The following is a 26,148-nucleotide window of genomic DNA, read 5'->3' as shown; positions in this document are numbered from 1 at the left end:
AAGATCTTTTAAAAGAAATTAGAAAAAAACCTAGACCTAGGTGCCTCTTTTTGCTCTTACAGAGATCTAATTCTGCACATGTGCATATGTACCTTCTGTGTTGTATTCATTCTGTTTGTCATTCACAGAGGAAGAGGGACGGGACCTGAGCTGTCTTGCTGCTTCTCTCATCCAAGTCATGCTGGATCCCTATTTTCGAACAATTGTTGGATTTCAAAGCTTAATACAGAAGGAATGGGTCATGGCAGGATATCAGTTTTTAGACAGGTGCAACCACTTAAAGAGATCTGACAAAGAGGTAAAAACGAGTTATATTTGCATGTAATAACAGTAACTGGTAGATATCATCCTGGACACTTATACAGAAATCTAGAAGTAAAAATACATTTTAATACTTTGAAATCTCATTAAAACAATGTCAGAGAAAATAAGTTTTCGTCCAGAGTAGAGATACCTTTTCTTTATCCTCTGTAGCCATGTGAGAATCAATGAAACACCAGGTGCAATCAAATGGATTTTTATGTTGCTTCAGTGTTCCACAGGAAAACTTCCCACTGTTACAAACAGCAGCACAGCTCACGTTTAAAATTAAAATAAAAGGAGGTGAGGAGTGGCTTTACAGGGGGTAGTTTTGCTTTTGTTTGTTGTGCCAGCAATCTCTGCTCTCATCCCTGGTGTTCTGGATCCAAAGTCTGATCCCTGTGCAGCCCTCAAAGCTTTGAGCTGGTGCAGAGGCACTGCAGGCTCAGAGCTGGCACAGCTCCAGGGGCATCAACAGAGGGGAGTGCAGGGCTTCATTCCCAGCATTTCCAGCCAATCTGATCTGGCCTCTTCATTGCAAAGGAGAGACTGCAGCTGGAAGAACAGAGGAGCCAGGTTAGCAGCCTTTTTCAGGGACAGTGCCCAAGAGCCTCAGAAAAGGAACATCCTCAGAGGTGGAGCTGACAGACAAACCAAGGCCATGGAGAGGGAAGGGAGAAAGAAACTGAAATGCCCAGAGGGAAATAGTGAGAAAGCTGATATTTTGACCCTTGGAAGGGATGTACTGAAGAGTGAAACTGGGAAGAGGAAAATACTTCTAAAGCTTTACGTAAATGATGGTTTATGCTTTTGCCATTCATGGGCTGCTATGGAAAGAGCCCAGAGATGTAGTGGGAAGTTAACATGGCTGAATCATGAGCTCTCCAGTCATTTTAAACAGGAAGGAAGTACAGATATTGTAAATACAAAGCCAAGAGGTAAGGAAGGCTCATACAAACTAATTTGGAAATGATGAGGGACATCCAGGTGGCAGGAAGTATTTTTATAGCTACATAAGCATGAAGGGAACCCAGGAAAGAAGGGAAAGCTGTGCAAAGGTAGTTCTGAGAAAGCAGGTGGCTAAACAGGAATACAGGGTGTTATAGTTGCATAGAACCATAAAAAATACAAGACTGCAAATACTTTACCCTGTTGAGTAATGTACCAGAGATACAGCTAAATACCCTAGTGGAGCAATAACTGCAAATAAATTAGTACGATCTGGGAGAAGCCTTTGATAAATCTCATAATCCCCTGCTTCTCTTCCCAGTCTCCTTTGTTCCTGATGTTTCTTGACTGCGTGTGGCAGCTGCTGGAGCAGTACCCAGCAGCCTTCGAGTTCTCCGAGGTGTACCTGACCCTGCTGCACGACAGCGCCCGCATCTCGCTCTTCGGCACCTTCCTCTTCAACTGCCCCCACCAGCGCGTCAAGGAGAGCACTGTGAGTGCCAGCTCTTCCCCTGCCCTGCAGGGAGGGACCTCTGTGCCCCTCTGGAAACAACATCACCCCAGCTCAGCTGCTCCTGTGTGTTTTTCAAAATGTCACACTCTGTTTGGGCAAAACGTTTGGGTCCCCAGGGGAAGATGATCAGAATGTCCTTTCAGGTGATCTTTGCAGAGACAGGAACTCTTCAAGAAGAAAGTCTATTGAATTCCAATTTTTTTTTCCTAGGAAAGCATTGCTATTGTACATTATTATTTGTATTCCTCTAGGAAGCAAATCTATATCTGGAACTGATGCAGTAGAATGACAGGCAATAAATAGAATTTCACGCTTCAGGCAAACTTTGAAATCTCTTGACATAATTGTTTAAATAGTTGAAAAAGTTGGAAACTGCATAAAGTTCAGATAGCAATTCGCAATGAAAACACTTAGAAGACTGAACACTTAATTTGTTTTTGAAAACTGAACAGAACTGTGTGTAGAAAACATTTGATGGTTGACAAAAGTGAAACGTACTTATTTTGTTAAATATTTTCCCTTTAAAGTTTTAGGTAGCCACCTTACAAAGAATTAGAGCATTGAGAGACTTGGTATTTTCTCAGAAGCACAGTTTGGGGGTTAAGAGTAAGCAAACAAACAATATAATTGAAAAGTGACTGCCCAAATGAGAGCAGGGCACAGCTGTTCTCTCCAGCTGTCTCGCTGCTCTGTTGTGCTGCCTCTGAGCAATGTCCCTGAATGTTTAACTTCTTGCAGGAATTCGCTATAAGCAAAAACATCCAGCTGGGTGGTGAGAAAGGCCTCAGGTTCCCCTGTGTTTGGGACTGGTCTCTGCAGTTCTCCAGCCGGGACCGCCTGCTGTTCCACAACCCCCTGTACGTGGGCAAGAGCGCGCCGTGCGTGCACAACGGGGCCATGAAATCCTTCAAACGCTCCAAGGTAACAGCTCCATGGGCAGGCAGGGCTGGGCCTGGGCTGGGCCCCACAGGGGCTCCTGCTGGGAGAGCTGCAGGCACAGAGCGTGTTACACTGGCGGTTTAACAGCAGGAGCCTCCATTTCCTTGGCTTCCCAGCTGACAGAAATGGTTTTCTGCAGAGGCAAAGATGTGATTGTCGAGCCTTGTGTTCTGGAACATGTTCTGATGTGACTGAGCTCACTGCCAACACTTGCATCATCTCACCTATGGAAAAGTGATGGCATGCCACTTTTTCCCCCCAGGGTTGTCAGTATTTTCCGTAAATTCTGATTATAAGTCATTTGTTTCTACAAAACATATGTATTTCTTTTGTAAGGCCGCAAGCAGCCACAGTTTGCCCTGGGAGCTCTGCAGTAGTGCCTCACAAGCTCAGAACTGTGTAAAGGTCACAGTTTCTCTGGGTGATGCACCCTGGCAGCTCAGGGAGATCTGCTATTCAAATGAGTGTCGAACTGGAAAATTACCACTATTTCTTTTCTGCAGAAAAACTACAGCTCCACCCTGCGAGGTGCCCCCCCAGCACTAAAGAACGGGATCATCGGGGAGCAGGAGTTCCTTCCAAGGAGAAACTCTCTGATCCTAAAACTGAAACCGGACCTTTTCCAGCCGGCGGAGAGCCCGAGCCACAGCAGGGAGCAGTTCTTCAGGGACTGGTTTGCAAAGCCAGTGGACCTGCATGGCCTGATCCTGCCCCACCTCTCTGCAACGCAAATCAAACTGTGGAAACTGTGCTACTTCCGCTGGGTTCCCGAGGCCCAGATCAGCCACGGCGGCTCCGTCGCCGCCTTCCACAGGGTGTCCGTGCTGGCCGATGAAGTGGACACCTTGAACCGGAGCCTTCGGCACTGCAAAACCAACCTCTCCTTGCAAGGCCCCTGCACGGAACTGGATCACAGCAGGATGTACTTCAGAGCCAGCGGTTTCAATGACACCTCGGGCGCCCCAGACTTCCTCTCCTCCTCATTCCCCTTCTCTCCTGTCGGGAACCTTTGCAGACGGAGCATTCTGGGAACACCGTTAAGCAAATTTTTGAGTGGTGCCAAAATCTGGCTGTCCACTGAGACGCTGGCAAATGAAGACTGAGGTGATGTGGTGATTTAAAGGTCTGAGGAGAATACAGCATATCATTTTGTCTTTTCTAAATTAACACTGCTAAATGCGGCATTGAAAGCTGTAATAATTTTTATATACAAACCTTACGTAAGTTTTGCACAAATATTTAAAAGCAAGGCAAGTCATGCTTCAAACCGCACAATTTTGTCTTCAGGAGTTCTCCTCTGCTGGGGCTTCTGGTCCCTAATTCCTCCTGTCCTTTGGGGTTTGGCTCTTTACATGCAATGGAGTGCTTCGTTAGCTAATTGAGAGGTTTGGTGTGGTCATTAATGTGGGTTCTGCTTGAATATCCTTTTTTCCCAGACAGTGACTGACATGACCCTTTGAGAAAGCAGCTTGGAAAGCCAAAGCAGTGCAATGGACACGAAATGACAGCTGAAATCTGGGAACATACTATTTTGTCAGACAGCCTCTTCAGGAAGAATAGTTTCATGCATAAATACAAACACATTAATGTTCTGTGAGTTGTCACCCTACACATCTGCTAATGCAGAGTGTACCCACGGGAGAGGCCGTTCCCTTTCTCTCCGCAGAACGTGTTCATTAACAATTAGTCAGATTGTGCTCCTTGTCGTGAGCTTGACTTCGGACTGTAGAAATCCAGGTCAGGACAATGCACTGTTAACCTTAAAATATTTACTGTAAATGTGGTATTGTAGTAGCTTTAGAAGTGCCTTTAACTGGGAGGACACAGTAGCAAGATTACTCTAATGCAGCTGACACCCCCCAGCTTTTCACAAGAGATTGTTGTGGCAAGTTCTTGTTCCATCCCCTGCCTCCCCCTCTCCATTTCTGGAGTGGTCCAGGTGAGATTTTCACTTTTTTTATACAGGCACCTCAAATCCTCAGCATTGGACCCTGCCTAGCGTCTCATTTTTCTGTAGGATGAAGCAGCTTTCAGCAGAACCCCCTCGAGCCAGCTGGGCTCCAGAAAGGAGGGCTCAGTCAGTGTTGGGAGCCCCACGAGGGGTGGTGGTGCTGCAGTCACCTGGGCAGGGGCTGGAAGAGCAGAAGTTGTGCAGAGCTGTGTGTGGGGGCACAGAGGTGTCTGCAGGGGGCTCGGGGCTGCTGTCACACAAAGCCAGACCCTTCTGCTCAACTGTTTGTGAGGAAAAAACGTGTATTGGCCTCAATTGCCCACTTCTGCTGCAAGACGGGCTGAACACGTTCCATGGTCCACAAACCAGTTGTGTTTATCTCCAAGCTCGCTGGAGCAGTCATCTCACTGTTCAGCTCATTATTCACACATTTGTCTTAGTTTGCTTTTGTGATTTCCTTTTTCCCATTAGCTCACTGCTTTCCCTGGCCTGATACTTGACATAACAGACCTCAACCTGTGTGCTTAGTATCTTTTGGTACCAATTTTTTTTCTTTTAAATGACAGTTGACTATATATATATATATTTTTTGTCTTTAAAAGTATAACTTTGGTTTAAAGGTACCAAAAATGTGTAAATAAATACTCCACAAAAGCAGCTGGTGGAATTAAAAAAAAAAAATTAAGGCTAGTACCCTTTGGGGGAAAAAATGGGTACTATATTTAAACAGAATTGTCTTTTATAAGGAAATTACAGACATTTTTACATTTCAGTTCTAAGATGTGTACAGATGCTGCAGAGGGTCTTTGTATTTTATATATATAGCATGGGAGGGGGTTAAAAAATAATATGCCTTTAAAATAAACAAAACCTGTTGAAATATGTATTTGCCAAACAGACTTAAAAAGACATTTTATACCATTCAAAAAGGGGAGTCAGGTAAGCAGAGGCTGAGAGGGGGCACCTCCTGCAGAGGAGGGGAAGGGACCCACCTTTCCCTGCACATGTGGACAGGGTTCTGTTCCTGGTGTCCAGGGCCTTGCCTTGCTGTGTGTGTGTGAGTGAGTGAGTTTGTGCCTCTGGGTGCTGGCTCTGCCTCCTCAGCTACACATCTTAACACCTTTTAATTTACTTTTGAAAGACAGGTACTAAATGTTAATTTTGAAATATCCTCCACTGCACAGTTGCCTTATAAAATCAGTAGGGACTGCTCTAATAACTCTCAAAAGCAATTTTGGGGTCTGAGTGGGTGTCTGTCTTTGATGTTTGTGTATAGAATACTGACATGCAAGTGTGTATGTATATGTGTGTGTGTATATGTGTACACATTTTCAGATTTTCATTTCTGTTCACCATTTAAACAAGATACTGGTGATGCCATTTTGGTTGCAAGAATAGAAAAGCTACCAAGAAGCTCATCTTTTTTTGTCTGTTTGTAGAAAAGCTGCATTATTTCAGCTGTTCCTGCTGTGCCATGGCTTTGTACCACCCTGGAGACCCCAGAGGGAGCTCAGGAGCTGAGGGGGTTTCATGACCTCATTCCTGCGAGGTGGAGCTGAGGCAAACTGTGTGGCTGTGGTGGTACCTTTGTCCTCCCTGCACTGGAGCAGAGACGTGGCTTTCCTTCCAGAGGTGCAGGAGAGGGATGTTTGTGTGTCTGAGCAGCGTGTTCAACGTGCCCCTGCCTGCAGGACCACTCTGCTAGAACTGCCTTGTATTTTTATGAACATGTAGCAAGTTGGGCAAATGCTTTGGTTACTCTTAGAGGGAAAAACATTAAAACCAAAAAAATTCTAACATATATTAAAGCAAAGGATGAAATCTTAAATTTGCCTCTAACAAAGAGACAGAAATCTGTACCTCAAATTGCTGTAGGCAGTAGATTTCTAATGCTGTTGCTGTGATGGTTTAGAGTTCACCATTTCAACTGAAACTAAAACCTTTGTGCCTGATAATGATTTACTGAGTAAAATAGCAGTGGCAGGAAGATGATAAAATCCTGATGCTGAGTTGTGAATGTGAAGTAAATTAGAGTCAATAAAAGTTCATACCTTTCCACAGCAAACTTCAGGTGGTTTTCTTTCACTTCCTCTAACAAAAAAAAAATGAGGGGTGTTTGGTTTTTTCCCAGAAAAGCAGAGACACTGTGCTGAAGAAAGGTGATTAATAATAATAAAAATGTGCAAATTATCTTTATTCCTTGCTATGTTCTCTTAGAGTGTCTGCTGTTTGCATGGTAAACAGAATTTCTGATAGCAGGAAAACTTAACTCAGTATGACAATGAAGACCACAGAAAAGATGTTGCCTGTGTGTTAAAATTGAGAGAAACCTGTAGGATTCTGGTGTCCTAAAAGGGAAATCATATTTTTAATTCAGTTCCAAGTGACTGACATATTTCTGAGTGAGCACACACATCAATTAATGTGGGGTAAAACTGACTGTAATGAGTACAAATGAGTGTGGTCATGTTGGCACTGACCAAGTCCCGTGTCTACCAGAAACATTCCCTTTACACAGGTAACACAGATGTTCACAAGAGAAGGGCCTGTTAAATAAATTGTCCTTTCAGACAGAGCAGTGCATCAAAACAGCATTGCAGTTTTATGCCTTGCTCTCTGCCATCACTGAGCACCTGTACTTTTTAAATTCCAGTGCAAAATTCAAACCCATGGTACTAAGTGGGGGCAGGGGGAGAACCTGACACTCCTGTAAAGGTGTTGTGCAAGGAAACTTGCACCCCATGACAAATCTGAGCCACCAGGCACAACAGAAACGACCAGGACTTGATGCCCCAGATTTTATATTGAACAGGATGTGTGATGGCAGCTGTTTCTCTTCACTGGGCAAACCCCTGGATTACCTCTCACAGAGTAAGTTATGAATTGTGGATAGAAGAGGAAGGCTCTGCTCTTCTGCACCCAAAGTGCCATGCAGTGAATCACACAGTGTTCTCAAAGGGCATCGTGGTACGCTTTGTGCTAAAAAGGACACAGTAATGTTCCAGGGGGCACAATTTTAGAAGCAACTACTTTTAATAAGCAGCAGGCAGTGGTGTGTCACCCCCCACCAAACCTGTGTCAGCTGAGGCGCTGGCTCTTGCCCCCCACGGCCTGCACGTGGCACACCTCCACTGCAGCTCCCAGGCGCTGCAGCTCGCTCAGCCACAGCATCTGCTTGTGCGACAGGCGGTCGTTCGGGCCCTTCACCTCCACCAGCTGCGAGCAAACGGCATGGTTACCACACTGCCTGTGCAGGAACTGCAGCATCAGCCCCACAGAATAAGTATTCTTTGATGGCTGCTACACAGTAAATATCCACCAAAACACTGAGACCCTGATGAATGAAGAGCTCTCCTACTCAAAAATCAAGTGCAACCTCACCTGTTCCAGCTGATCCTGACACAACTTACTCAGGTGTTCCAGAGAAATAATTCCTGCTGTTCAGCTCTCTTTTACAAAAACATAAGTTGCTTCAGCAGGTGAGGTGTCCAGTATTCTTCTAGTATCTATTCCTCTACCATGCAAAACACCAACCATGACTGTTTACTTGGTTTTTGTGGCAGACCCAGACACAGTTGTTGAAGACTCTAACAGTCAAGTTTTAAGTGGTGCCAGTCAAACCCCTTGCTCACATTAATTTTAATGAAAGACCTATTCCACACCAACACAGCCAGTGTTTATTCCTGCTGATTCTGATTGTGCCCGTTGAAGCTGCAGCACAGTGTGCTGAAACAGCAGATCATCACCTGGCCGTGGCTGCTGGCAGCTTTAACTGCATGCCAGCAGGAAGGCCCAGTTTGGATGGGCTGACAGCTGGCAACTGAGTATTTCATGCCCTCCCAACGTACCTTGAAGTGCTGGGTGTGTGTGCTCCACACCACCAGGTCGGGCAGGCCCCCCCGGCAGTGGCGCAGGTCTGTGGAGAGTCGCCTGAAAACCCCGCTCAGGAACATTCCCCCAAGGCAGGAGACCAGGCTCTGCAAGACAGGCTTTGGGGTTGGTTGGATTTGTCTTTAATCACCTTTAGAGCCACTTCCCAACCCTCACAAGACTATTGTACGGCCCAGCTCAGCTTTTTGTTTAGTCTGGTGTAACAGGAAACATAAGTAGATGTTTTCTACAGCAATTTCCTGCTGTGTTCCCAGGAACAGTGACCATATCAGACAATTGTAACAGTACTTGTGCAGGGACTCAGCACGAGTCTCCCCAGCTCCTCCTCCCACCACTCTCCCTCTCGCAGTGCCTCAGTGCAACCTGTGACACACCAGGGCCGTGTGTGATCGAATGCCATCCCCAATCAGAGGCCCCATGCTGGGTAACAGTCACTTACCTGGGCTTGCTGGAGGGAAATAAAACGTCCCCAGCTCACTAGTGCTGCTGCTTTTCCCTCCTGAGCGGTCCAGACATCAGCAAACAACTTTGCCAGTGTCTCTGAGGAGGCTGAGTGAAGCTGCTGCAGCCTGGCCTCAATGGCATCCCTCCTGCTCTCATAGAAGCTGTCAGTGTACAAATCCAGGGGGGATGTCTGTGGGAAAACGTAAATGCAGCTCTGAGGAGCTGCCAGCACAGCAGCATTCCCAGAATGACAATGCCCTACTTCATACTTTTCTTAACTACAAATTCACTCCAACATTGATCTAACTTGAACGTGTCCACCACATAAACATTTATAAATTACATTTTAACACCCAGCTCTGAACACCCCAGTGTGTAAAGCCCTTGCAGCAGTTCAGGTTTGAACACTGCTGGCACAGGCAGTACCTGAGTGCAGGGCCAGCTTTTCAACAGCAAATGCAGAGTGCTTACAGCAAATGGCACATTTCAGCCTTACACAACCTGCTGCCACAGATAATCCCACAAAAATACAGCCTAGGAATGACTGGATCAGGTGTGAGCTATCAGCTCATCCTTGTTTATGCCTGATGCTCATGATAGCTTTGCTATGAATCAATAAGGAAAAACTAGTTAAAAAATAAATTTGCAAGTGACCTGTAAGTACTGGGTTTGTAACAAACAAACACATGAACACCCAAGTTTTGGGGGGTTGGGTTTTTGTCTTTTTTTTAAGTAAGTATAATATGCAGATAAGATTGTATGAAAGGAAATGTATTTAGACAGGCAAGCTCTACGGTAAATGGTAGTTTGCACTGACAAAAACACCTGCTTTTAACACGACATTAACACAGCTTCAGCATCTGACAAGACCAGCAGATACTCCACAGAAGGAGCCATTTCAGAATTCCATGGCACAGTTTTTGTAAGGCCTTTGGGGCTCCAGCAGTGCCCTTCCTGCCTGTCTGTGAGCCTGGTGGTTTTCAGCTCAGCCACAAGGATTTCTACTCCTACCTCTGACTGCTGAAGAGAAATAAGAAAGTAGGAGGGGGGCAGGCAAGAATAACCCATATCTTTCACCTCTAAAATAAGAATTTTCTACCTAAGGTATCTCAAACTGATTTAAAATAATAATTTCTTGCAGTACAAATAAATCCAGTTAAGGAAGAGAATGGCATTGTCTGGTCTCCCTCTTGTCCAGGAATTCAACTAGAAGCAATGAGTTAGGATGGAAGAAAGAAGACAATTGTCTGGTCTTTTTTAATTCTGTAATATTTGAGATGGATTTTTAGGGTTTTCTTAGCAAATGTCGCCAAGTGATCGAGTTTTCTAATCACAATTATTAAACCTTTCTGGCTGTAATTTGTAGCATGTAAAGCATTCAGCTAAAAGCCACAAGTTCACCTGGAATCATTAATCTTAGGGTGTGGCAGCAGCTGTTGCTGGGGGGAACTTTTAGTGTTGTTTTCTTGGTTGTTGCTTTGTCAAAAAGGAGGGATGGTCCCAAAAGCATAAACATGGTGGGGTGGGTGGGGGTGTTAACAAACCTGAGTTTAAAAATGTGACAACCTTTAAAAGGCTACTAAAGAGAAGCAGAATTTTCTTTTTTTCTTTTTTCTTTAATTTTTTTAATGAAAAAATGTGTCATCTTCAAAGGGGATGAACAAGGCTGTGGCACAGCAGTGTTCTACTGACTATAATGGAAATTAAGCCCAGTGAGCTCAGCTGTAGGACACATGCATTTAACCACAGGAATCCCACCCTATCTGACTGTGAGCCCAGACTGACACAGCAATTAAGTTACTGAGGATTACTTAGTCATAAACCAAATATAACACATAATAAAATGAAGGAAACACCAAGATCTGCCTGGAAATTCCCACAGAATAAAATGCTAATCCAATCCCACACAAGATGTTAACGTGGTTGCTGAGTCTACAGCAATGGGTAAATACAGCAATTAAAGAGAGCCTTTCAAAGTTACCTGATAGGAATTTCTGAAAACATCGGGTACGTCATCCATGAAAATGATATCCCACATCAGAATCCCATACAGTGTCAGAAACGTTGAGCCTTCCCCGTGAATACCTAAAGGGCAAAATTCAATAAAAATCAATGTTCATCCCTTGATGAAAGGTCCATTTCCACAGCAATCTGAGGAGGTCTGAACCCCCCACGACCCAAAGCAGGAACAGCCACGGGCAGGTTCCTGCCCAGCTGAAGGCAGGGCATGTTCCCATTGCAGCAGAACACCAGAAATGCCCCTCTGCAAACACCTGCTGCTGCCCGGCCAGGGGCCTTCAGTCACAGCCCAGGGCTGCATCTCTGCCCTTCCACAACAAGGCCTACTGTGACAATTTTCAAATACACAACTTTTGTAACATTAAAAAGCAATATCTTGACACCAAAAGGTTCATATAGATAGAAATGCTATGTATCATACATTATATATAATATATATTTAATATATATATTATTATATATTATTATGTATCATATAGTATATAATTATAATATACTATATATTATATAATGCTATATGTTATCTATTTTATATATATATATTACACATACACACACATGGAGCTGTGCATATCCAGGGATGCAGATGGGCTCATCCATGGGTATATCCACGCGTGCTGGAAAATGCACTCACCAGCACAGAAATGCCCAGCCAGTGAACACACAATGCAGCACATGAGAAACCAAACGTCTGGAGATATAAAACAACATTTACATAAATACACATACATATCCATACCTGTACCTGGATACATGTGTGTATGTGTGTGTACACATATATGTGTGCATACATGTGTGTATATATGCAATATACCCCATTTTTATACAACTTTTTTTCCTCCATATATAACATTTTTGAGTAATACTGGTTGAGCATTAGTCTGGTAGAGCTGACTGTTTTTCCATCATCCTTCTTTTTTTCATCCCTGTCACTTATTAAACATGGGGACACACATATATTTATGAATATATATATATAAAACACACAGATATACATATATATATTTATATAAACATAAGAAAACCATTTTTCACTGTGAAGGTGAATGCTGGACTGGGCATTCTGGTTCATCAGGCCCAGCACTAAATCCCACATGGCCATTGTGTGCTCAAAACTGTGCTGAGCCACAGAGATCGATGGTGGGAGGGTGGGAGTGAGGAACTGAGAGGGCATTTCAGCACAGCTCTTCTAAATTCTAAATATGGTCACCTTCTCATTTACCCTGTTCTGACATGGCCACTTTTCCTGCAATAGTATTTTGGAACATATCAATAATATAAAACTATATTAAAATATGTATTTTCTATAAAGATACAAATTTTATCTTAAAAACTAACCTGCCTACCTGTTTGCATATTGCTTTTTTTCCTGTAAAACAGATCTATATATTCTTACTTGTCCATGGCTTTTCACAGCTCCTAAGTTGTAAAAATATAGGAACAACTACTAATAGAGCCTTCAAAAAAATTGCCAAGTGTCTTGCTAGTGGTATAGACTGTTTTCATGTTCATCTAGTACCAAAAATCAGTTTTCCTTAGTGACACCCCCTTAAACAACATTTTACCCTTAGTAAATAAAACAGCTGTTCACTGGTAAGGAGGGCAAAGTAAGTGATTTTCTATGGAGATAAAAAAGAAATGCACATTTCAGAAACACCTTTGGTACATGAAGGCAGCAAATAATTTAAGGCCAGGAATCAGGTCAGTTTGAAAATACGTGTTAGAGCATTTTGGTAAGGAAATGATGTATTAGAGGCATTTGGGAAGGAAACAGAATCAGACTAAAAACTGGTCTAATGAAATCAGCTAAAACTGGTCTATTAACTAAACTCATTAGGAAATAGGTTCTTTACTCCCACAGTTATTCTACTGTAAAATGCCCAAACAAATGTTACTGTTACCCTGATCAAAACCATTCCTCCTGTAATGAGTTAATGCCAGCTCCTCAACTGAGCACATGACTGTGGATACACTGCAGCCTTCGCCTCCTTCTTCATCACCAACATCCTCCACGAGAAAGACAGATTTTCCCACTCCCATCTGAGGACACATCTTTCCATTGATTGTAACCTGAACATATTAAAACATCTGGTTACTTTCCAGCATCACATTTAAATAGCTTTAGCCTAAGTATTTGGATCTTGCCTAAAACACACATTTCTCCTTTTCAGTTTTCTTAAAATCAGAACTAGACTTGTTTCCAAAAATCAACTGAATAGAATCTACCCTGCCATAACTTGTGAAATCATTCTGTTTAGTTTTTATAAACTGGCAAATTTTTCAGAAAAAAAGTGTCTAGCAAAAATCCTAGGCAGGTGGCAACATAGCCTTTCTATCTGCAGGACCAGGAGGAAAGAATACAGAGCTGAGCAGACTGATTCTGGACTGACACAAAGAAGGGCTGTAAGGAGAGATGTGGTGAGGAGAGAGAACAAGTGAGGCTCTGCTCTGACAGACAGGATTATCTTTATGATGGTATGGAAAAGAAAGAGTTAAAAAAATCCATTCCAGTATGATGCAGGTACACCCCACTGAATATCTGCATAGTACATATTTAGAGTGCACACCTTCCAAAGGTTACTAAAAGAACACTGGCATTTTTTAGCCATTAATCTGATGCTGACAACATGCTAAGGAGGTTCCTGTTACTGTTTCTTGCACAAACTGCTTGGCCTGCAGGCACCAGATACAATGCACTGACCTGCTCAGAAAGGCTCTGAGTGTGTACTGTTACATCAGTGGAGTTTACAGCTGGTCACACTCATAACACAAAGAAAGCAATTCAAATTTAACCAGTATACAGCTGACTAACTTTAAGAAGCTGACCAATGTAGAAGTATTTGATCACAAGAGGCTTTTGTTTTAGAAAGACATTTGTATTCATTTTCCTGCAGCACAAGTTGGTCAGAGGCTGGTGCACAGCACACAACAAGAATCCCCCGAGTTATCTTCTCTTGTCAAGAGTAAAAAAGACCTCGTGAGTTGTTGTTCCCCAGACACCAGCAGCACCCTTACTCACATGTGTGACATCCTCCACAGGGATGGCTGGCAGGTCCTGCAGCAGCCCCCGCACCTGCCTGCAGCTGGGCGAGTCTCTGATGCGCAGCGCCCGCAGGTAGAGGGACAGGCGGTGCCCAGTGCGGACACAGGGGTCTGCCAGCCCCCTCCTAATGCAGCCCACGGCCTGCAAAGAGCAAGGGAACCAGCAGCAACTTAGAAAGACCCACGGACACCTGTCTGCTCAACAACAATTCATTTAAGGAGCAGAAAAACGTAAATGTAAAAACCAGCATCCAAGGCCAAGCAAGGACAAGGCACACTCAATATTCATTTTCTTAGGAGGAAATGATTGCCTTAACCTTGGCATTCCTACCAATATCTACATTGTTAGGAGATCCTCCTCCACTGCTCTTTTCATAAGAATGTATTTTTAAAACATGTTTTCAGGCAATGAGTGCAGTGTTTCCAGCTCTACAGCAGATACCTTCCTCATGTTTTTCAGGTGCTGATGTAGATTGAGAGCCAGCCGATCCCACCATCTCCCTCTGCTGTCAGCACAATACACATCCTGCGACAGGAGGGTCTGCAGCTCCTGCACCGCCTCCTGCACAACACGGGGTGGTCACTGAGTTAACAGCCAGGTGCAAGTTAGCTTGTCCCTTCCCCTTCTAATCAATGGAGACTATAAAACTTTGCACAATTCAAACCTGCTTTTTACTCCACTACCCAATATACTCAATTCAGGTGCATAGATGTATCTTAAAAACTCTAGAATAGAGATATTTTTATGTAAACTTAAAGGTTAACTGCCAAAAACTTTAATATTTTTATCTTTTCTGTATTCCTTATTGTATATGACAAGTATCTGAGTATTGCTAGTTGCCTTTTTGCAGAAGTAAAGTCTTTTTCAGAATAATCTGATTTGCTTTAACATATAAGTCAGAGACCTTTGGGAATGTAAGCTCCTAAGGTGAAGAGGCAGGGATTTCAGAAGACTTCTCTTCTGAGATTTTTCTTATTTAAAAACAATAACCAAACCTAGTGAAACACAGGTATCTTTAAATAATTAAACAAGCATATCTCAGCAACAGTCTTATGGTGTATTACAGATGGTAAATCTTCAAAGCATAAGCAGAAATCAAAACAATTTAAAACTTTCTAAAGCAGCACCAAAAAAGGCTCTTTTCCTTTAAAAGTGACTTGTTACTAGAACTATAGCAATCCCTGGCAAGCATTGTCACTGTTTTCCAGCCACATCAGAAAAGTAAACTGATGTACAACGCTCCATTAAACACAGATTCCTATTCACCACTTTACCTTATACATGTGAAGTCTCTGCAGAATTTCCACACCGTGAGAAAGGATTCTTGTGTACACCCAGCCCACTGTGAAACGTCGCAGGTACTCAGGCAGAACTCTGTGATAGCTGAAAAGCAAGAGCAGCTCAGATCATTTAACATGGCAATTGGAATTCTTTAAGTTCTACCTAAAGCATCCCAGCTGCCAAGTCAAGAACCCAAGGGTAAAGCAATAGTTCAGCTCAGGGAACAAGCTGCTCTTGCTCGGTGTATTTTAGATTCCACAGCAGCGGAATTTTTAGTTAATCAGTTTTGCATAAGGATGCAAAACAGTAACTTATTACATCATGTGTTGTTACTGCCAATCATTCTCATAAAAGTTTATCTTTGGAAACACAGCTGAACAAAACAAAAAGTCTAGAATGGGAATTTCCTGCCATAAAAAAAACACTGACATCTTTTCAGTAGGCAATTCTGTATTTCAAGACAAAGTCTTTTGAATGTCTTATTAAAATCAAAATAGATTTTTCCACTGTCTTCAGTGTGAAATGGAACAGACTTCCAAATGACCTTCTATGAAGGGTTATGCTATTTTGAATCAGTTGCCATGGAGTTGAACATAATGCCAAACATAAGGCTTTAATTTCTGGTGTATCATTAAGCCAGAAAACAAAATAATTAAAAGAAAAACTTTTAATTATTTAAGTTAAAGATGAAGATGCTTCAAACCCAAGATATTTCATTTCAGTTTTCAGATATTCAGTAACACTTCCTGAATGACTCTACTTGGAAGTCTAAAGACGTGAATAACCCGGTATGGGTTCCCATAATGTTTGCAACATCCTTTTGTTCACAGTGAATTTTAAATTCTGCTTATTGCCATTTGTCTGAAAGCCATAAAAACAAACTATGACAAGGCAAAAATAAGGCTCTTGATCTCCTGCACTGTACATAAACCAGAAATATTTTAATGCTTTATCAATGCCTAGCAATTAATTCCCAAAGTTTTATAATTTTCATATTATCACTTAAAAGCTAAACAAACAATCAGGAAGATCAAAGCTTTCAAGAATATTAAAGCCTCTAAATTTATCAGGCTTAGTCTATAAGCCTCTCTCAGAAGTTAAAGTACCAAAAGTAAGATAATACACTTATTAGTTTGCTCTGAGCACTAGGCTAGTTTCCAGTTCACTACCTTAAAGAGGGGTGATTTTTCAGTTCTCTCCAGGTTTGTTTAGCACACAAATATAGATCATGAGCTTCTTTCCAGTGCCCATTTACCATTGCAGAGGCTATGTCACTTAACAGATGAGCAGCAGTTGCATATCTGAGGGAAAAAACACAACAACTTAGGCTTAAAAAGCATCTACAGTTAAAAGAAATCAATTCCTTCCCTTCCAGTCTCCAAAGACATCGAATCATGCAGCCATCTTCATCCTTAGTCTTGTAGGATTAGCAGAGTTTGAACTAGCAGGGCACATTATGTTTAAACTTACGAACTAGAGAACATATTTTTTGTTTAGCTCAGAGTCCACTTCTAATAATCAGCACAGCACATGAAGAAACAGCTTTCATCATCAGATGATCCTGAAGCAAATAATGACGCTATTTTGGATCCAAAGGCAAGGAACTGTGAATTACAAGTCCTACCTGGATACAAAAACGCATTTAAAATCATTACAAAAGCACACTTCTATATATTTACATCTGCAGTTCCCCACGCTGAATTCCTGCTTGCCTACACGAGCGGTGCAGCAAAGCTTTTCTGGAGAGAAAAGGCTCTGTGAGCAGCCCAAGCTGTCCCCACCTGATGAGATCGTCTCTGTCCTGGAAGAGCCGGGTGCTCCTGTTCACGGTGTAGCGGGGGAACACCGTGCGGCCCATGCTGGCCATGAGCACCGCGGACAGCAGGCCCTGCCCCGCAGAGCCGCCCTCCTCCTCCTCCCCCGCCTCGGGCAGCGAGAACAGCAGCAGCGCTCGGCAGAACACGGCCCGAGGGCCTCGGTGCACCCGCACGCACCTTCCAGCCAGCTCCTTCACCCTGCAAGGACAAACAACACCATTACAGCACATGATTTCTACTATCACCTGTAAAAGCTAAATTATACTGAGTGAAGCATAAGAAAAAAAATTGTTTAAGTCTATAGTGCATAAAATTGATTTTCCTTGAAAGAAGCAGAGATACTACACAGTACATGGAACCTCTAGTGAAAATCCAGCCAAGTGCATTCACTAACAAAAAGTTTAAGGGCCAAACTTCCAGAATCAGAGCTAAGTGCCCTTTGGGTGCAGTCACTCTTGTTGCTGTGCCAGTCAGCACGATAAATCAACAAGGCATGGTTTGCTGTTAGAGAATATTTACAGGTCCTAACTTGAGATCCATTGTTTTAGGGAACCTTCAGGAGCCTGTTTTCAACCAGCCTTTTCATACAAGAGAAAACTTTTGTTGCTTGTCTGCTGGACAGTACAGATTTAAAACTGATTTTCTGTGACCTCCTGGGATAATCAGTATTTCAGCTGTCATCTACAGCAAAGGGCAATATATTCCCAAAGCTGGGGTGGCTGAGCAAGTAACTATCAGGCTCTGTTCTTGAAGTAGGGAGTAAGACAGCACTGAGCACTTTTTTGGAAGGTACCTGATTTTCCCAGGTTCCTTTCCATTCTTCTAGCCTTTCTCTAAGACACTATTCTGAAAACAATTTTGTTTCTGTTAGAGATATTTATATAAATTGTGCATCATGCATTGTCACACAGTTCAAATGTCTAGTATCAAAGAAGAAACATGAAATCTAAGGATTTTCATACTGAAGTTTTCTATGCCTGGATTAGAATGAGAAAACAACCACAAAATAAGGAAAGAAGACCTGAATGATTCATGGCATAATAATTCTTCATGGAGGAATGATTTTCAAGTTCTTCTTCCAATACTAGGCCCCTTTTAAAACAAGGAATTTTATGGAAAATCACATGATAGATTTGGGGGGGGAGAGGAATATTTGTCCAATAAACATAGCTATGCAAAACTTAACAAAGCTTTACATCTCTCTCATTTGAAAAAGAGTGCCACGGGAAATACAAACTATGTTAGTACAGCAAATGCAGCACATACTGATTTCTGCCAGCCTTCTATTCAACCCAAAATTTAAGAAAGGATTCCACAGTTACCGAGTTTAGACCCTAATCACTCCTATTAGGGCAGCACAGCATCTTAAACCTGAATCTGGACCCCAGGAGACCTGGAAGTCAAGGGCATCTGATATACCCAGCTGTGACAGCCACAGTGAAAACACCCACAGGACAGAAAGAACACTCTGTCAGGTAAACACACTTTTCCCTTTAGAATATTGCCAGAAGGAGGCTCTGTGCTAAAGTACTCAGTCAATCCCCAGAAAGAGCCTATTTGTCTCCTCTAATTCCACCAAAAGAGCTCACGGAGCAAACGAACATCAGATGGTTGTTTAACAGAGTGGCCTTTCCCACACTTTCCTGGATGTTTTTCTGCACTGACTCTGCTTTACAGAATTCAGAAATGTTTCTCTCTCTAACCAAGTAACTTTGCAGACAGATAATCATGCCCACAGCTGAAAGCATGACATAGTTTTAAAAGAAGTCTGGTATTTACCCTTCTGTTTGACTTGCTGTGAATCAAAATGTAATGCTTCCATTTTTACTAATAAATTTGCTAAATGCATTCCTCTCTTGAAAAGGCATCTAGATTCCACTCTGTTGCAGTGTAAAATTTAACTATAAACATTTACCTTTTTAGGATCACTGTCCCAACACAAGTCTGACTCCTGTTGAAGACCGAACGCTGTTTTGCCAACCTCAGAAAATCATCCACAAGTTGCTGTTTCTGACCATTTGGGTTTGGCAAGTGAAAGATCTTTGCCAGTGCTTTTAGTTCAGGGGCTGACAGCAAATCCAAACCTTCACACAGGTCTTCCAGTTCAGATTCTGCAAGCAAAATGATCCGATCCATTCATGTGTGTTACACATGTACACTCAAGCAACAGGTCATAGTACATTCATATAATTTGGTACTAATCTAATGATTTAAATGCCCCAAAAATGTACTGTCAGTGTTCTCTGGTTCACCCTGGAATTCCTCTGGACCTTCTTCCTGAGCTCTTCACAGGTCCAGGTGGAAGGTATGGAAGAATCAGAGAAAAACACCCCTTTACAACTTCAAAACAGAAGCAAAAAAAAAAATTCTGCTGAGTTCCAAAAAAACACTGTTCAGAAAGGCTGCCTTCCCCATTACCTAATTTGTACTGTTTTTATTAGTCACAACACAACTCATCTACCTGAAATCTTTATTCTGTTCCTCTAGTACTCTTCCCAAGGCACAGACAAGCCTGTAGTGCACTGAACTCTAACGTGACCCAGCTGCAGATTCCATAGGCAGAGTTTTTAAGATTTATCAGTGCAGGCCTTACCTGTTTGCAGAAATCTGGCTTCAGCCAGTTCTTCAATCACTGGTGACAAATCCACACTGATCTCCCCATACTCTATTTTGTTCACCTTTAACCAGTGCAGCTTGCGTTGAAAAAGCCTCACATACAACTTCTGCCCACCAGCTGCAAATTGGAGTTAAAGCAGGGAAGGATAAAATGAGGAGTAAACCCTGAACACAGCACTATGCAAAATCACTGCCCTAACCAGAACAATTACTTTGGTGCCGGTATCCTCTAAAACACGCTACATCTCCCCAGGTTCTACAAGCAGACTGGGTAAAATACCAGAACTTACCTTTTCAAGTAATTAATGAACTCATTAGAATATTTAAATTTGGTAGGTACAAAAGTATTATGATGTATTTTGTAGGTATTGTACATTGCTAAAATACATTTTGACATGCTTATCCTTTCAGAAATAATTTATTTTATAGGAAAAAACTTCATTTTTCAACTCTGTATATTGTGATATTAAATAGGTCTTTCTGCTTTCTTAAACAGTCATTCAATAACCAAATATTTCATCCTAGGGAACAAAAGAGGCTGCAGTCTGACAGAATAATTTCATAATCACAGAATACCTCTCCATCTAGCAGTCTTCAGAATCATTTTTTCAAAGATAAGCCTAATTTTACTAATGCATCTACTGAAAACAATAGAAAAAACCCCTGCTATTCATTTTATTTTTATCAGGGAAGTGTTCTCTTAAAGTACCCTTTAAAAAGACTTTTAAAATACTAAGTGGTGAAATTCAACAAAATAGCTTATGAAATTTTAGCTGAAAATAGTTCAGCTATTGTTACTACATTCAACAACCTTTTGAATACTTAATTCAACCCTCATTAACTTCTGAATTTTTTATCCCTGTCTGCTGCTTAACTGAAACGGATATTTAATAAAAACAGACACTGAAATACTACCAGACCCAGAGACACTCAAGAAACGGCAGATAACCTTGACATGTTTATTTAACAATTCTCCTGTCCTTGAAAGACTTTTTCAGCCTTTTTTTATGGAATGTTTCCACGATCAATGCACTGGGAGAACTATATTTAGACATAGGAGGCTGGCATTTTCTCTCTGGGATTAGAACTCCTTTGAAGTCGGTTCCCAGTTTTCATAGCTCCAGAGAAAGGAAGAAGGTTAACACAGGAGCATCCTTTCCCCAGCCCTTGGACCTGACCAAACCAGGGCTGCAATTCAGCAAGGGCATGTGAGGACTGCTTCCCTCTGAAGCATTTGAATGACAAAGACTGGAATATAAAGACACTGTGCAAGTTATTAATTGCTTCTTAAGCACCCTGTTCTGAAGTGCTTTCATTACCTTTGGAGGTTTGGGACATTTTTTTTCTTTTGTGGTTCTTAAGAAAGTTTTAGGTATATTAATGAAATAAAAAATTTGCTCTAAGTTTACCAGCTAAAAGATGCAGAAGATCTTAGCACTAAGTTTGCCCTCTGTGATTCATCAAAATACAAAAGAAAAAAATTGTTTTCTGTACCTCAGTTCCACTGGTAACTATAAATCAATGCTTTTCAGATACAATATTTCTACTGTATGAAAACTGAAAGGAGGATTTCACTGAGTGTATTAGGTTAGTCTCACTAGAACTATGAACTTGCATTTAAATTCTTGCAGCTGCACCTTGTGGCAAAATTAAACATGGAAAATACAAAAATCATGTTTTTAATGTTACACCTAATTTCAGACAGTCTTGAGCACAAGGCCTGACATTGCACTGCAGATTACTTGTTACGGATACACCTCTGCTTTTCCCTACTTTCATCTAACTGTTTCTGGCACTTAAAACACTGGCAGTGCTATACATTTCATAGTAAGTTCACAAACTTTCATAATAATCTTCATAACTTCAGTGAGTTAGAGATCTCTCACTGAAGAATGGTAGCCATTTGAGCAGAAAATAATGAAATACTGGAAAATACCTATACTGAAGCAACTCCATAGTACTAGGCACGTGTTGGGTTTTTCGTGTTATGATAACTGAAAGACAACACCTGCTTGGTTAGAAACTTTTAACGTGGGACAGAAAACACATCTACCTGTACTTTTAAAGTATTCTGCCTGGTATTTCTTCAAGGCAAAGACATCCATCTGTCAGTTCTCCAGAATTTGTTATCTATTGAGTTAATGCTATCCAAGCACTTTTCATAGCTCAATCCTTGTGTTTTTCCTACCCTGCAAAGAAAGATTGTTTTATCTGTGCCCCTGGCATTCAATGCATGCATGGATTTACCAGCACCACTCTGCAGTAATTCTTTCTGTATTCCAAACTCCTGTGAGGAGGGAATTCTGAAATCACACTACTAAGAGGGAAACAAGCACTTCCTTCATTTAAGAGAACAAGCTCCTGTTACTGAACAGTGTTGCACCCACCCAGAGAAGCGAGCGTGGAAATGAGGAACCTGTATCCTGAACGCCTCTTTTAGTATTACCAAAGCCTGCATCCACTGACCTGTGAGTTTACGCCTAGATCTTTGGATGCAGATGATGTGCATCTACCGTTTGCCTCAGAGAGCCAGTAATAACAGTTTTACTGCTTCTGTTCCTGCCTTTACATATTCCCCCTTTAACTATCACAACATGAACAAGGCATTATCAAGCCCCAAGGTGTTACTCTTGTGACATTCTCGTGGCCTGCAGTCACCCACAGGCTCTGCAGCCGCACCCCAGCCCCCAGAGGTTTGGCTGCTGTGTCCAAGGCCAGCTCGGATGTGCTGGGTGGGCTGGGTGAGGCTTTGTCAGGGCCCCCCCTCCGTTCTCTCAGGAGCTGTCCCTAAGCCCAGACTGGTGGCCTGAGCTCTGTGTGGTACATCAGTGCCCAGCCAGGCACCTCCCTGACTTGGCTTCCCCCACTGCCACTACAGACTTGCCCACAGACCTTCCTTACAATTCTTCACTTTTTATCAATACCTCGCATTTAAATAACATTAGGAGAGTTTACTTACAAGAAGCCACTGAGGGACACGTCTCCTGAGAAAAAGTTAAATTGCCCACAGACAAAACTCACATAAAACTATGCAACAGTAATGCGGAAATGTATTTTTAAAAAAAGGTACCTGATAATTTGTAGAATTTGCTTATAATGTTCATATCTTGCTCATCAAATAGCCTGGCGTCATCTTCATTCTCTAGGACTGCTTTCAGCACTAGTAAAAAATTCTGGAGGTAGTATGGGTGATGAGGAGAGCTGGGCACAGAGTGAACCTCATCTATTTTGTCTAAAATGTCCCCAGTGGAATTCTGAAATTCTACTTTTCCCACAGTTTCTAACATAGTATAATCCATCTCTTCCTTAAGATCTTCAAGAACTTCCACAGGAAGTACCTGTGCATCGCCCTCACTAGAGCAATTTTGTGTATCACAGTTCACTTCTGTCTTGGAAGAAGGAATAACTTGGGTGTGAGGCTGAGTCTTGACTTCCAGGTTGCTGGCCCGCTGTGGTGAGGTATAAATGGCTAGAGGTGTTTCAGATTTATCAGGACTAAGCGTCACACCATCAGACCTGCTTTCTGTTTTGGTGCTCCTTGTGCCACTTGGGAATCCTTTATCATTGTTATCAGCTGGTAAAGATACCTGAACTACATCCACAAGGTCTTCTTGATTACATTGGTTTATTTCTTTTTGAAATTCAAGTTTTCTCTTTGAGAAATTTTGTTCCTGGTGCTCTCTCTGCGCAAGCTGATTTTCTTTCTGAGAACTGTGCTCAGCATAAACATCATCATCATCATCATCACCCTCCTTTGATGCAGCATTTCTACACAGTCTGTGAACAGCCGGAGGTGAAGAGTCAATCTCTTTATACACGACCCGTTTTCCTCCCTGGGCACAACGTCTTCTGGACAGTTTTGATGACAAGCTTCCCAAAGAGACCGTTTTAACTGTTTGAGCCTGTGATTCATTGGTAACACTAAGGACTGAGCTGTTATTGCTAAAATAAGGACTAATCTGTTGTGCTGCACTACCTTCTGCTTTCAATGAATTGCTTTTGGAGGGACTTGTTTCTAGATTTAAGATGTTTTTTGAAAAGTATGAGCTGGAATTATTGGTCACGTTTGCAGGTGGGGGACTCTTATTCTTCAGAGGGTCCAGTGTAGCACCAATGGCACCAATCTCACCGTGGTTTCTCTGACATGTTTCATCCATGTGCTCATTTATTCCATACCTTGGCACCAACTGCCCACACACGGGACAGCTAATTTTGGCAGGGGGAACATTATTAAAAAAGGAAGTAATAGAGGAGGATGCTGAAGGTACAGATGGTGTTCCTTTTTTCTTCTTACTTTTACTGAGTGACAAACTTATTTGGGATCTTTTGATTCCTGAAGACCTAATTTCTGCCATTACAAAACTTCACAGCATTTACACAGCACAGACAACTCCATTTGAGCCCTATTTCCTTATTCTGTAAATACTTAGAAGGCTTTCCTCGGCTTTGCATTTTCCATCTGTAATCCTCTCATGTGTCTTCAGGAAAAAAAAAAAAAGAAAAAAAGATATTGAATGAATGATCTTGTAAGGTAACAAGCCAAGGTTCAACCAAGATAAACAGCAGAGAAGAAAACATTAAAGCCTACAAGTGAAGTCAAGCAGTCCTTAACTGTTACAGTGTTACTGTCCTTTAGCCTGCCCTACCAGGCACACCATGCTGAACACTGCAGCTGGCCTTCAACACTTTAATACATGGAAATCAATCCCAACTTTTCATTTACATAATCAAGTGAACCTGGCATTTAAATAGTCAAGGCCTCTAATTTTCACAGAATCCCAGGTCAGGGTTGGAAGGGCCCTCTGGAGATCCCCCAGTCCCTGCCTGTCCAGGGGGCACCTGGAGCAGGTGACACAGGGACACGTCCAGGAGGGTTTGAACATCTCCAGAGAGGAGACTCCACACCCTGCCCAGGCAGCTGTTCAGGGCTCTGCCACCCTCAGTGCAAAGAAGTTCTCCCTCCTGTTGAGGTGAACTCCTTTTGCTTTAGTTTAGGGCCGTTGCTCCCCGTCCCGTCGCAGGGCACACTCCGTCATTATCTCGTTTGCTGTCCAGACAATTTTCGGAGCCAAGCACCCGCCTTTCCAGCGCGCCCCCCGGGCTGCTGCGGCTGCCCCGGGCCGGGCCGGGCCGGGCTTTCCGGGGCTGTCGGGCAAAGGCGCTGCGAGGGCTCCGGCCGCTCCCCGCGTGTTCCCACCGGGACGGCGGCGCCCCGGGCTCCCGCCCCCCTTCCCGGCGCCGTGCCCCGGGCTCCCGCCCCCCTTGCCGGCGCCGTGCCCGGGCGTGCCTGCTCCTCGAAGGCCCGGCGCCCCCGCCCCTCCCGCGCCCGGAGCACCCAACCGCCCCCCGAGCCCGCCCGGCCCAGGCCTCCCCGCGCACCGGCACCGCAGCCGCGCGTCCTTCCCGAGCCGTGCGGAGCCTCGCGGGGCCGTGAGCGGCGGAGTCGTGAGGACAGGATCGTGAGGGACGGGGCCGGGAGGGGCAGGGCCGGGCCGGGAGGGGCAGGGCCGGGAGGGACGGGATCGTGAGGGAGGGGGCCGTGAGGAACGGGGCCGGGCCGTGAGGGGCAGGGCAGGGCCGGGAGGGGCAGGATCGTGAGGGGCAGGGCCGTGAGGGCCGGGCCGCGCCGTGAGGGGCAGGGCCGGGCCGGAAGGGACAGGGCCGGGCTGTGAGGGACAGGGCCGTGAGGAACAGGGCCGTGAGGGACAGGGCCGCCCCGCTCCCGCCAGGCCCGAGCAGCGCAGCGCCGATGGCGGCAGCCCCGCCCTCCAAGGCCACCGTCACGGCCCTGCTTGCTTTGAACATGTCCTTTGACAACAACGGGGGGAGAACAGTTGAGGTCCACAGGGGCACCGGCTGGGGGCTTTTCTCGGTTCAGCCGAGAAAAGCGCAAATAGTGAAATATTTCCATCTTGAGAAATACAGTTAATGTGGACTCTGAGAACAGGGCTGGTATGGGAGGATGTAAAAGGAAGCGTTAGATGAAGGCACGGAGGGGCCCCATCCCTGTCTGACCAGGCTCTGCTGGGGGCCCAGCAATGGCACAAGAGGAGCGGGCAGGAACGGGCCCAGAAGTTCCAGCTGGACATGAGGAAGAACTTCTCTGCCGTGCAGTGACCCAGCACTGACCAGGCTGCCCAGAGAGGGTGTGGAGTCTCCTGCCGGAGATATCCCAGAGCCATCTGACCACACTCGGGTGCCCTGTGCTCGGGGAGGCCCTGCCTGAGCTGAGAGCTGGGACCAGGGGACCCGCCCTGGACCCTTCAGCCTGATCCGTTGTGTGACTTGTAAGTTAAGAGAAGCCATTTCCTGACTCTGAGATACCACAAGCTTAAAAAGCTTTTGTGTCCTGTTTGGTACTATTCCAGAATATAATTTCTAAGTT

General features: G+C 43.6%; 2 protein-coding genes across 6 annotated transcripts in view; one reads left to right on the top strand and one right to left on the bottom strand.

Annotated features, from left to right (window-relative positions):
• MTMR10 (myotubularin related protein 10) overlaps positions 1–6,717 on the top strand; it is a 35,879-nt gene extending 29,162 nt beyond the window's left edge. For 2 of the 3 annotated variants that reach the window (XM_050309305.1, XM_050309307.1), the window contains 4 exons: positions 129–298; positions 1,571–1,741; positions 2,501–2,683; positions 3,205–6,717. In XM_050309305.1, coding sequence (XP_050165262.1) covers positions 129–298; positions 1,571–1,741; positions 2,501–2,683; positions 3,205–3,804 — 1,124 coding nt within the window. In that variant the 3' untranslated portion in view covers positions 3,805–6,717. The remainder of the gene's footprint in view (positions 1–128; positions 299–1,570; positions 1,742–2,500; positions 2,684–3,204) is intronic. The other variant, XM_050309306.1, reaches the window with a different exon arrangement.
• On the bottom strand, positions 211–25,371 carry FAN1 (FANCD2 and FANCI associated nuclease 1). 3 transcript variants are annotated; one of them, XM_050309303.1, is made up of 15 exons: positions 25,143–25,371; positions 22,834–24,241; positions 19,741–19,881; positions 19,063–19,258; positions 17,112–17,345; positions 16,500–16,631; positions 15,324–15,432; positions 14,491–14,610; positions 14,026–14,190; positions 12,908–13,076; positions 10,969–11,072; positions 8,983–9,177; positions 8,501–8,641; positions 7,726–7,868; positions 211–855 (listed from the first exon to the last, which is right to left on the bottom strand). In XM_050309303.1, the coding sequence occupies exons 2-14, from the start codon at positions 24,116–24,118 to the stop codon at positions 7,731–7,733; spliced, it is 3,129 nt and encodes a 1,042-aa protein (XP_050165260.1). In that variant the 5' UTR covers positions 24,119–24,241; positions 25,143–25,371; the 3' UTR covers positions 211–855; positions 7,726–7,730. The 3 variants fall into 3 exon arrangements, with proteins under 3 accessions (XP_050165260.1, XP_050165259.1, XP_050165261.1); XM_050309302.1 differs by lacking the exon at positions 211–855 and having other exon boundaries at positions 7,667–7,868; XM_050309304.1 differs by lacking the exon at positions 211–855 and having other exon boundaries at positions 7,667–7,868; positions 8,501–8,629; positions 25,143–25,369.
• Between the last annotated feature and the right edge of the window lie 777 nt (positions 25,372–26,148).

The sequence above is a fragment of the Myiozetetes cayanensis genome, unplaced genomic scaffold (genome assembly GCF_022539395.1).
Source record: "Myiozetetes cayanensis isolate MyiCay16 unplaced genomic scaffold, myiCay2020 scf14, whole genome shotgun sequence".
In the NCBI taxonomy this organism is placed as follows: domain Eukaryota; kingdom Metazoa; phylum Chordata; class Aves; order Passeriformes; family Tyrannidae; genus Myiozetetes; species Myiozetetes cayanensis.
Note: the sequence above shows the minus strand (reverse complement) of the source record. Positions and strands in the feature narration are given on the sequence as shown.

What these genes read in the sequence shown, in the direction of transcription:
- FAN1 (XM_050309303.1), bottom strand. Translation starts at nt 24,118, where the DNA reads ATGGCAGAAATTAGGTCTTCAGGAATCAAAAGATCCCAAATAAGTTTG. An exon ending in TTTCCCTCCAGCAAGCCCAG is followed by an intron (nt 8,642 to 8,982) that starts GTAAGTGACTGT and finishes CCAACCCCAAAG; the next exon opens with CCTGTCTTGCAGAGCCTGGT. An exon ending in CACACACCCAGCACTTCAAG is followed by an intron (nt 7,869 to 8,500) that starts GTACGTTGGGAG and finishes GTTTGCTCGCAG; the next exon opens with CTGGTGGAGGTGAAGGGCCC.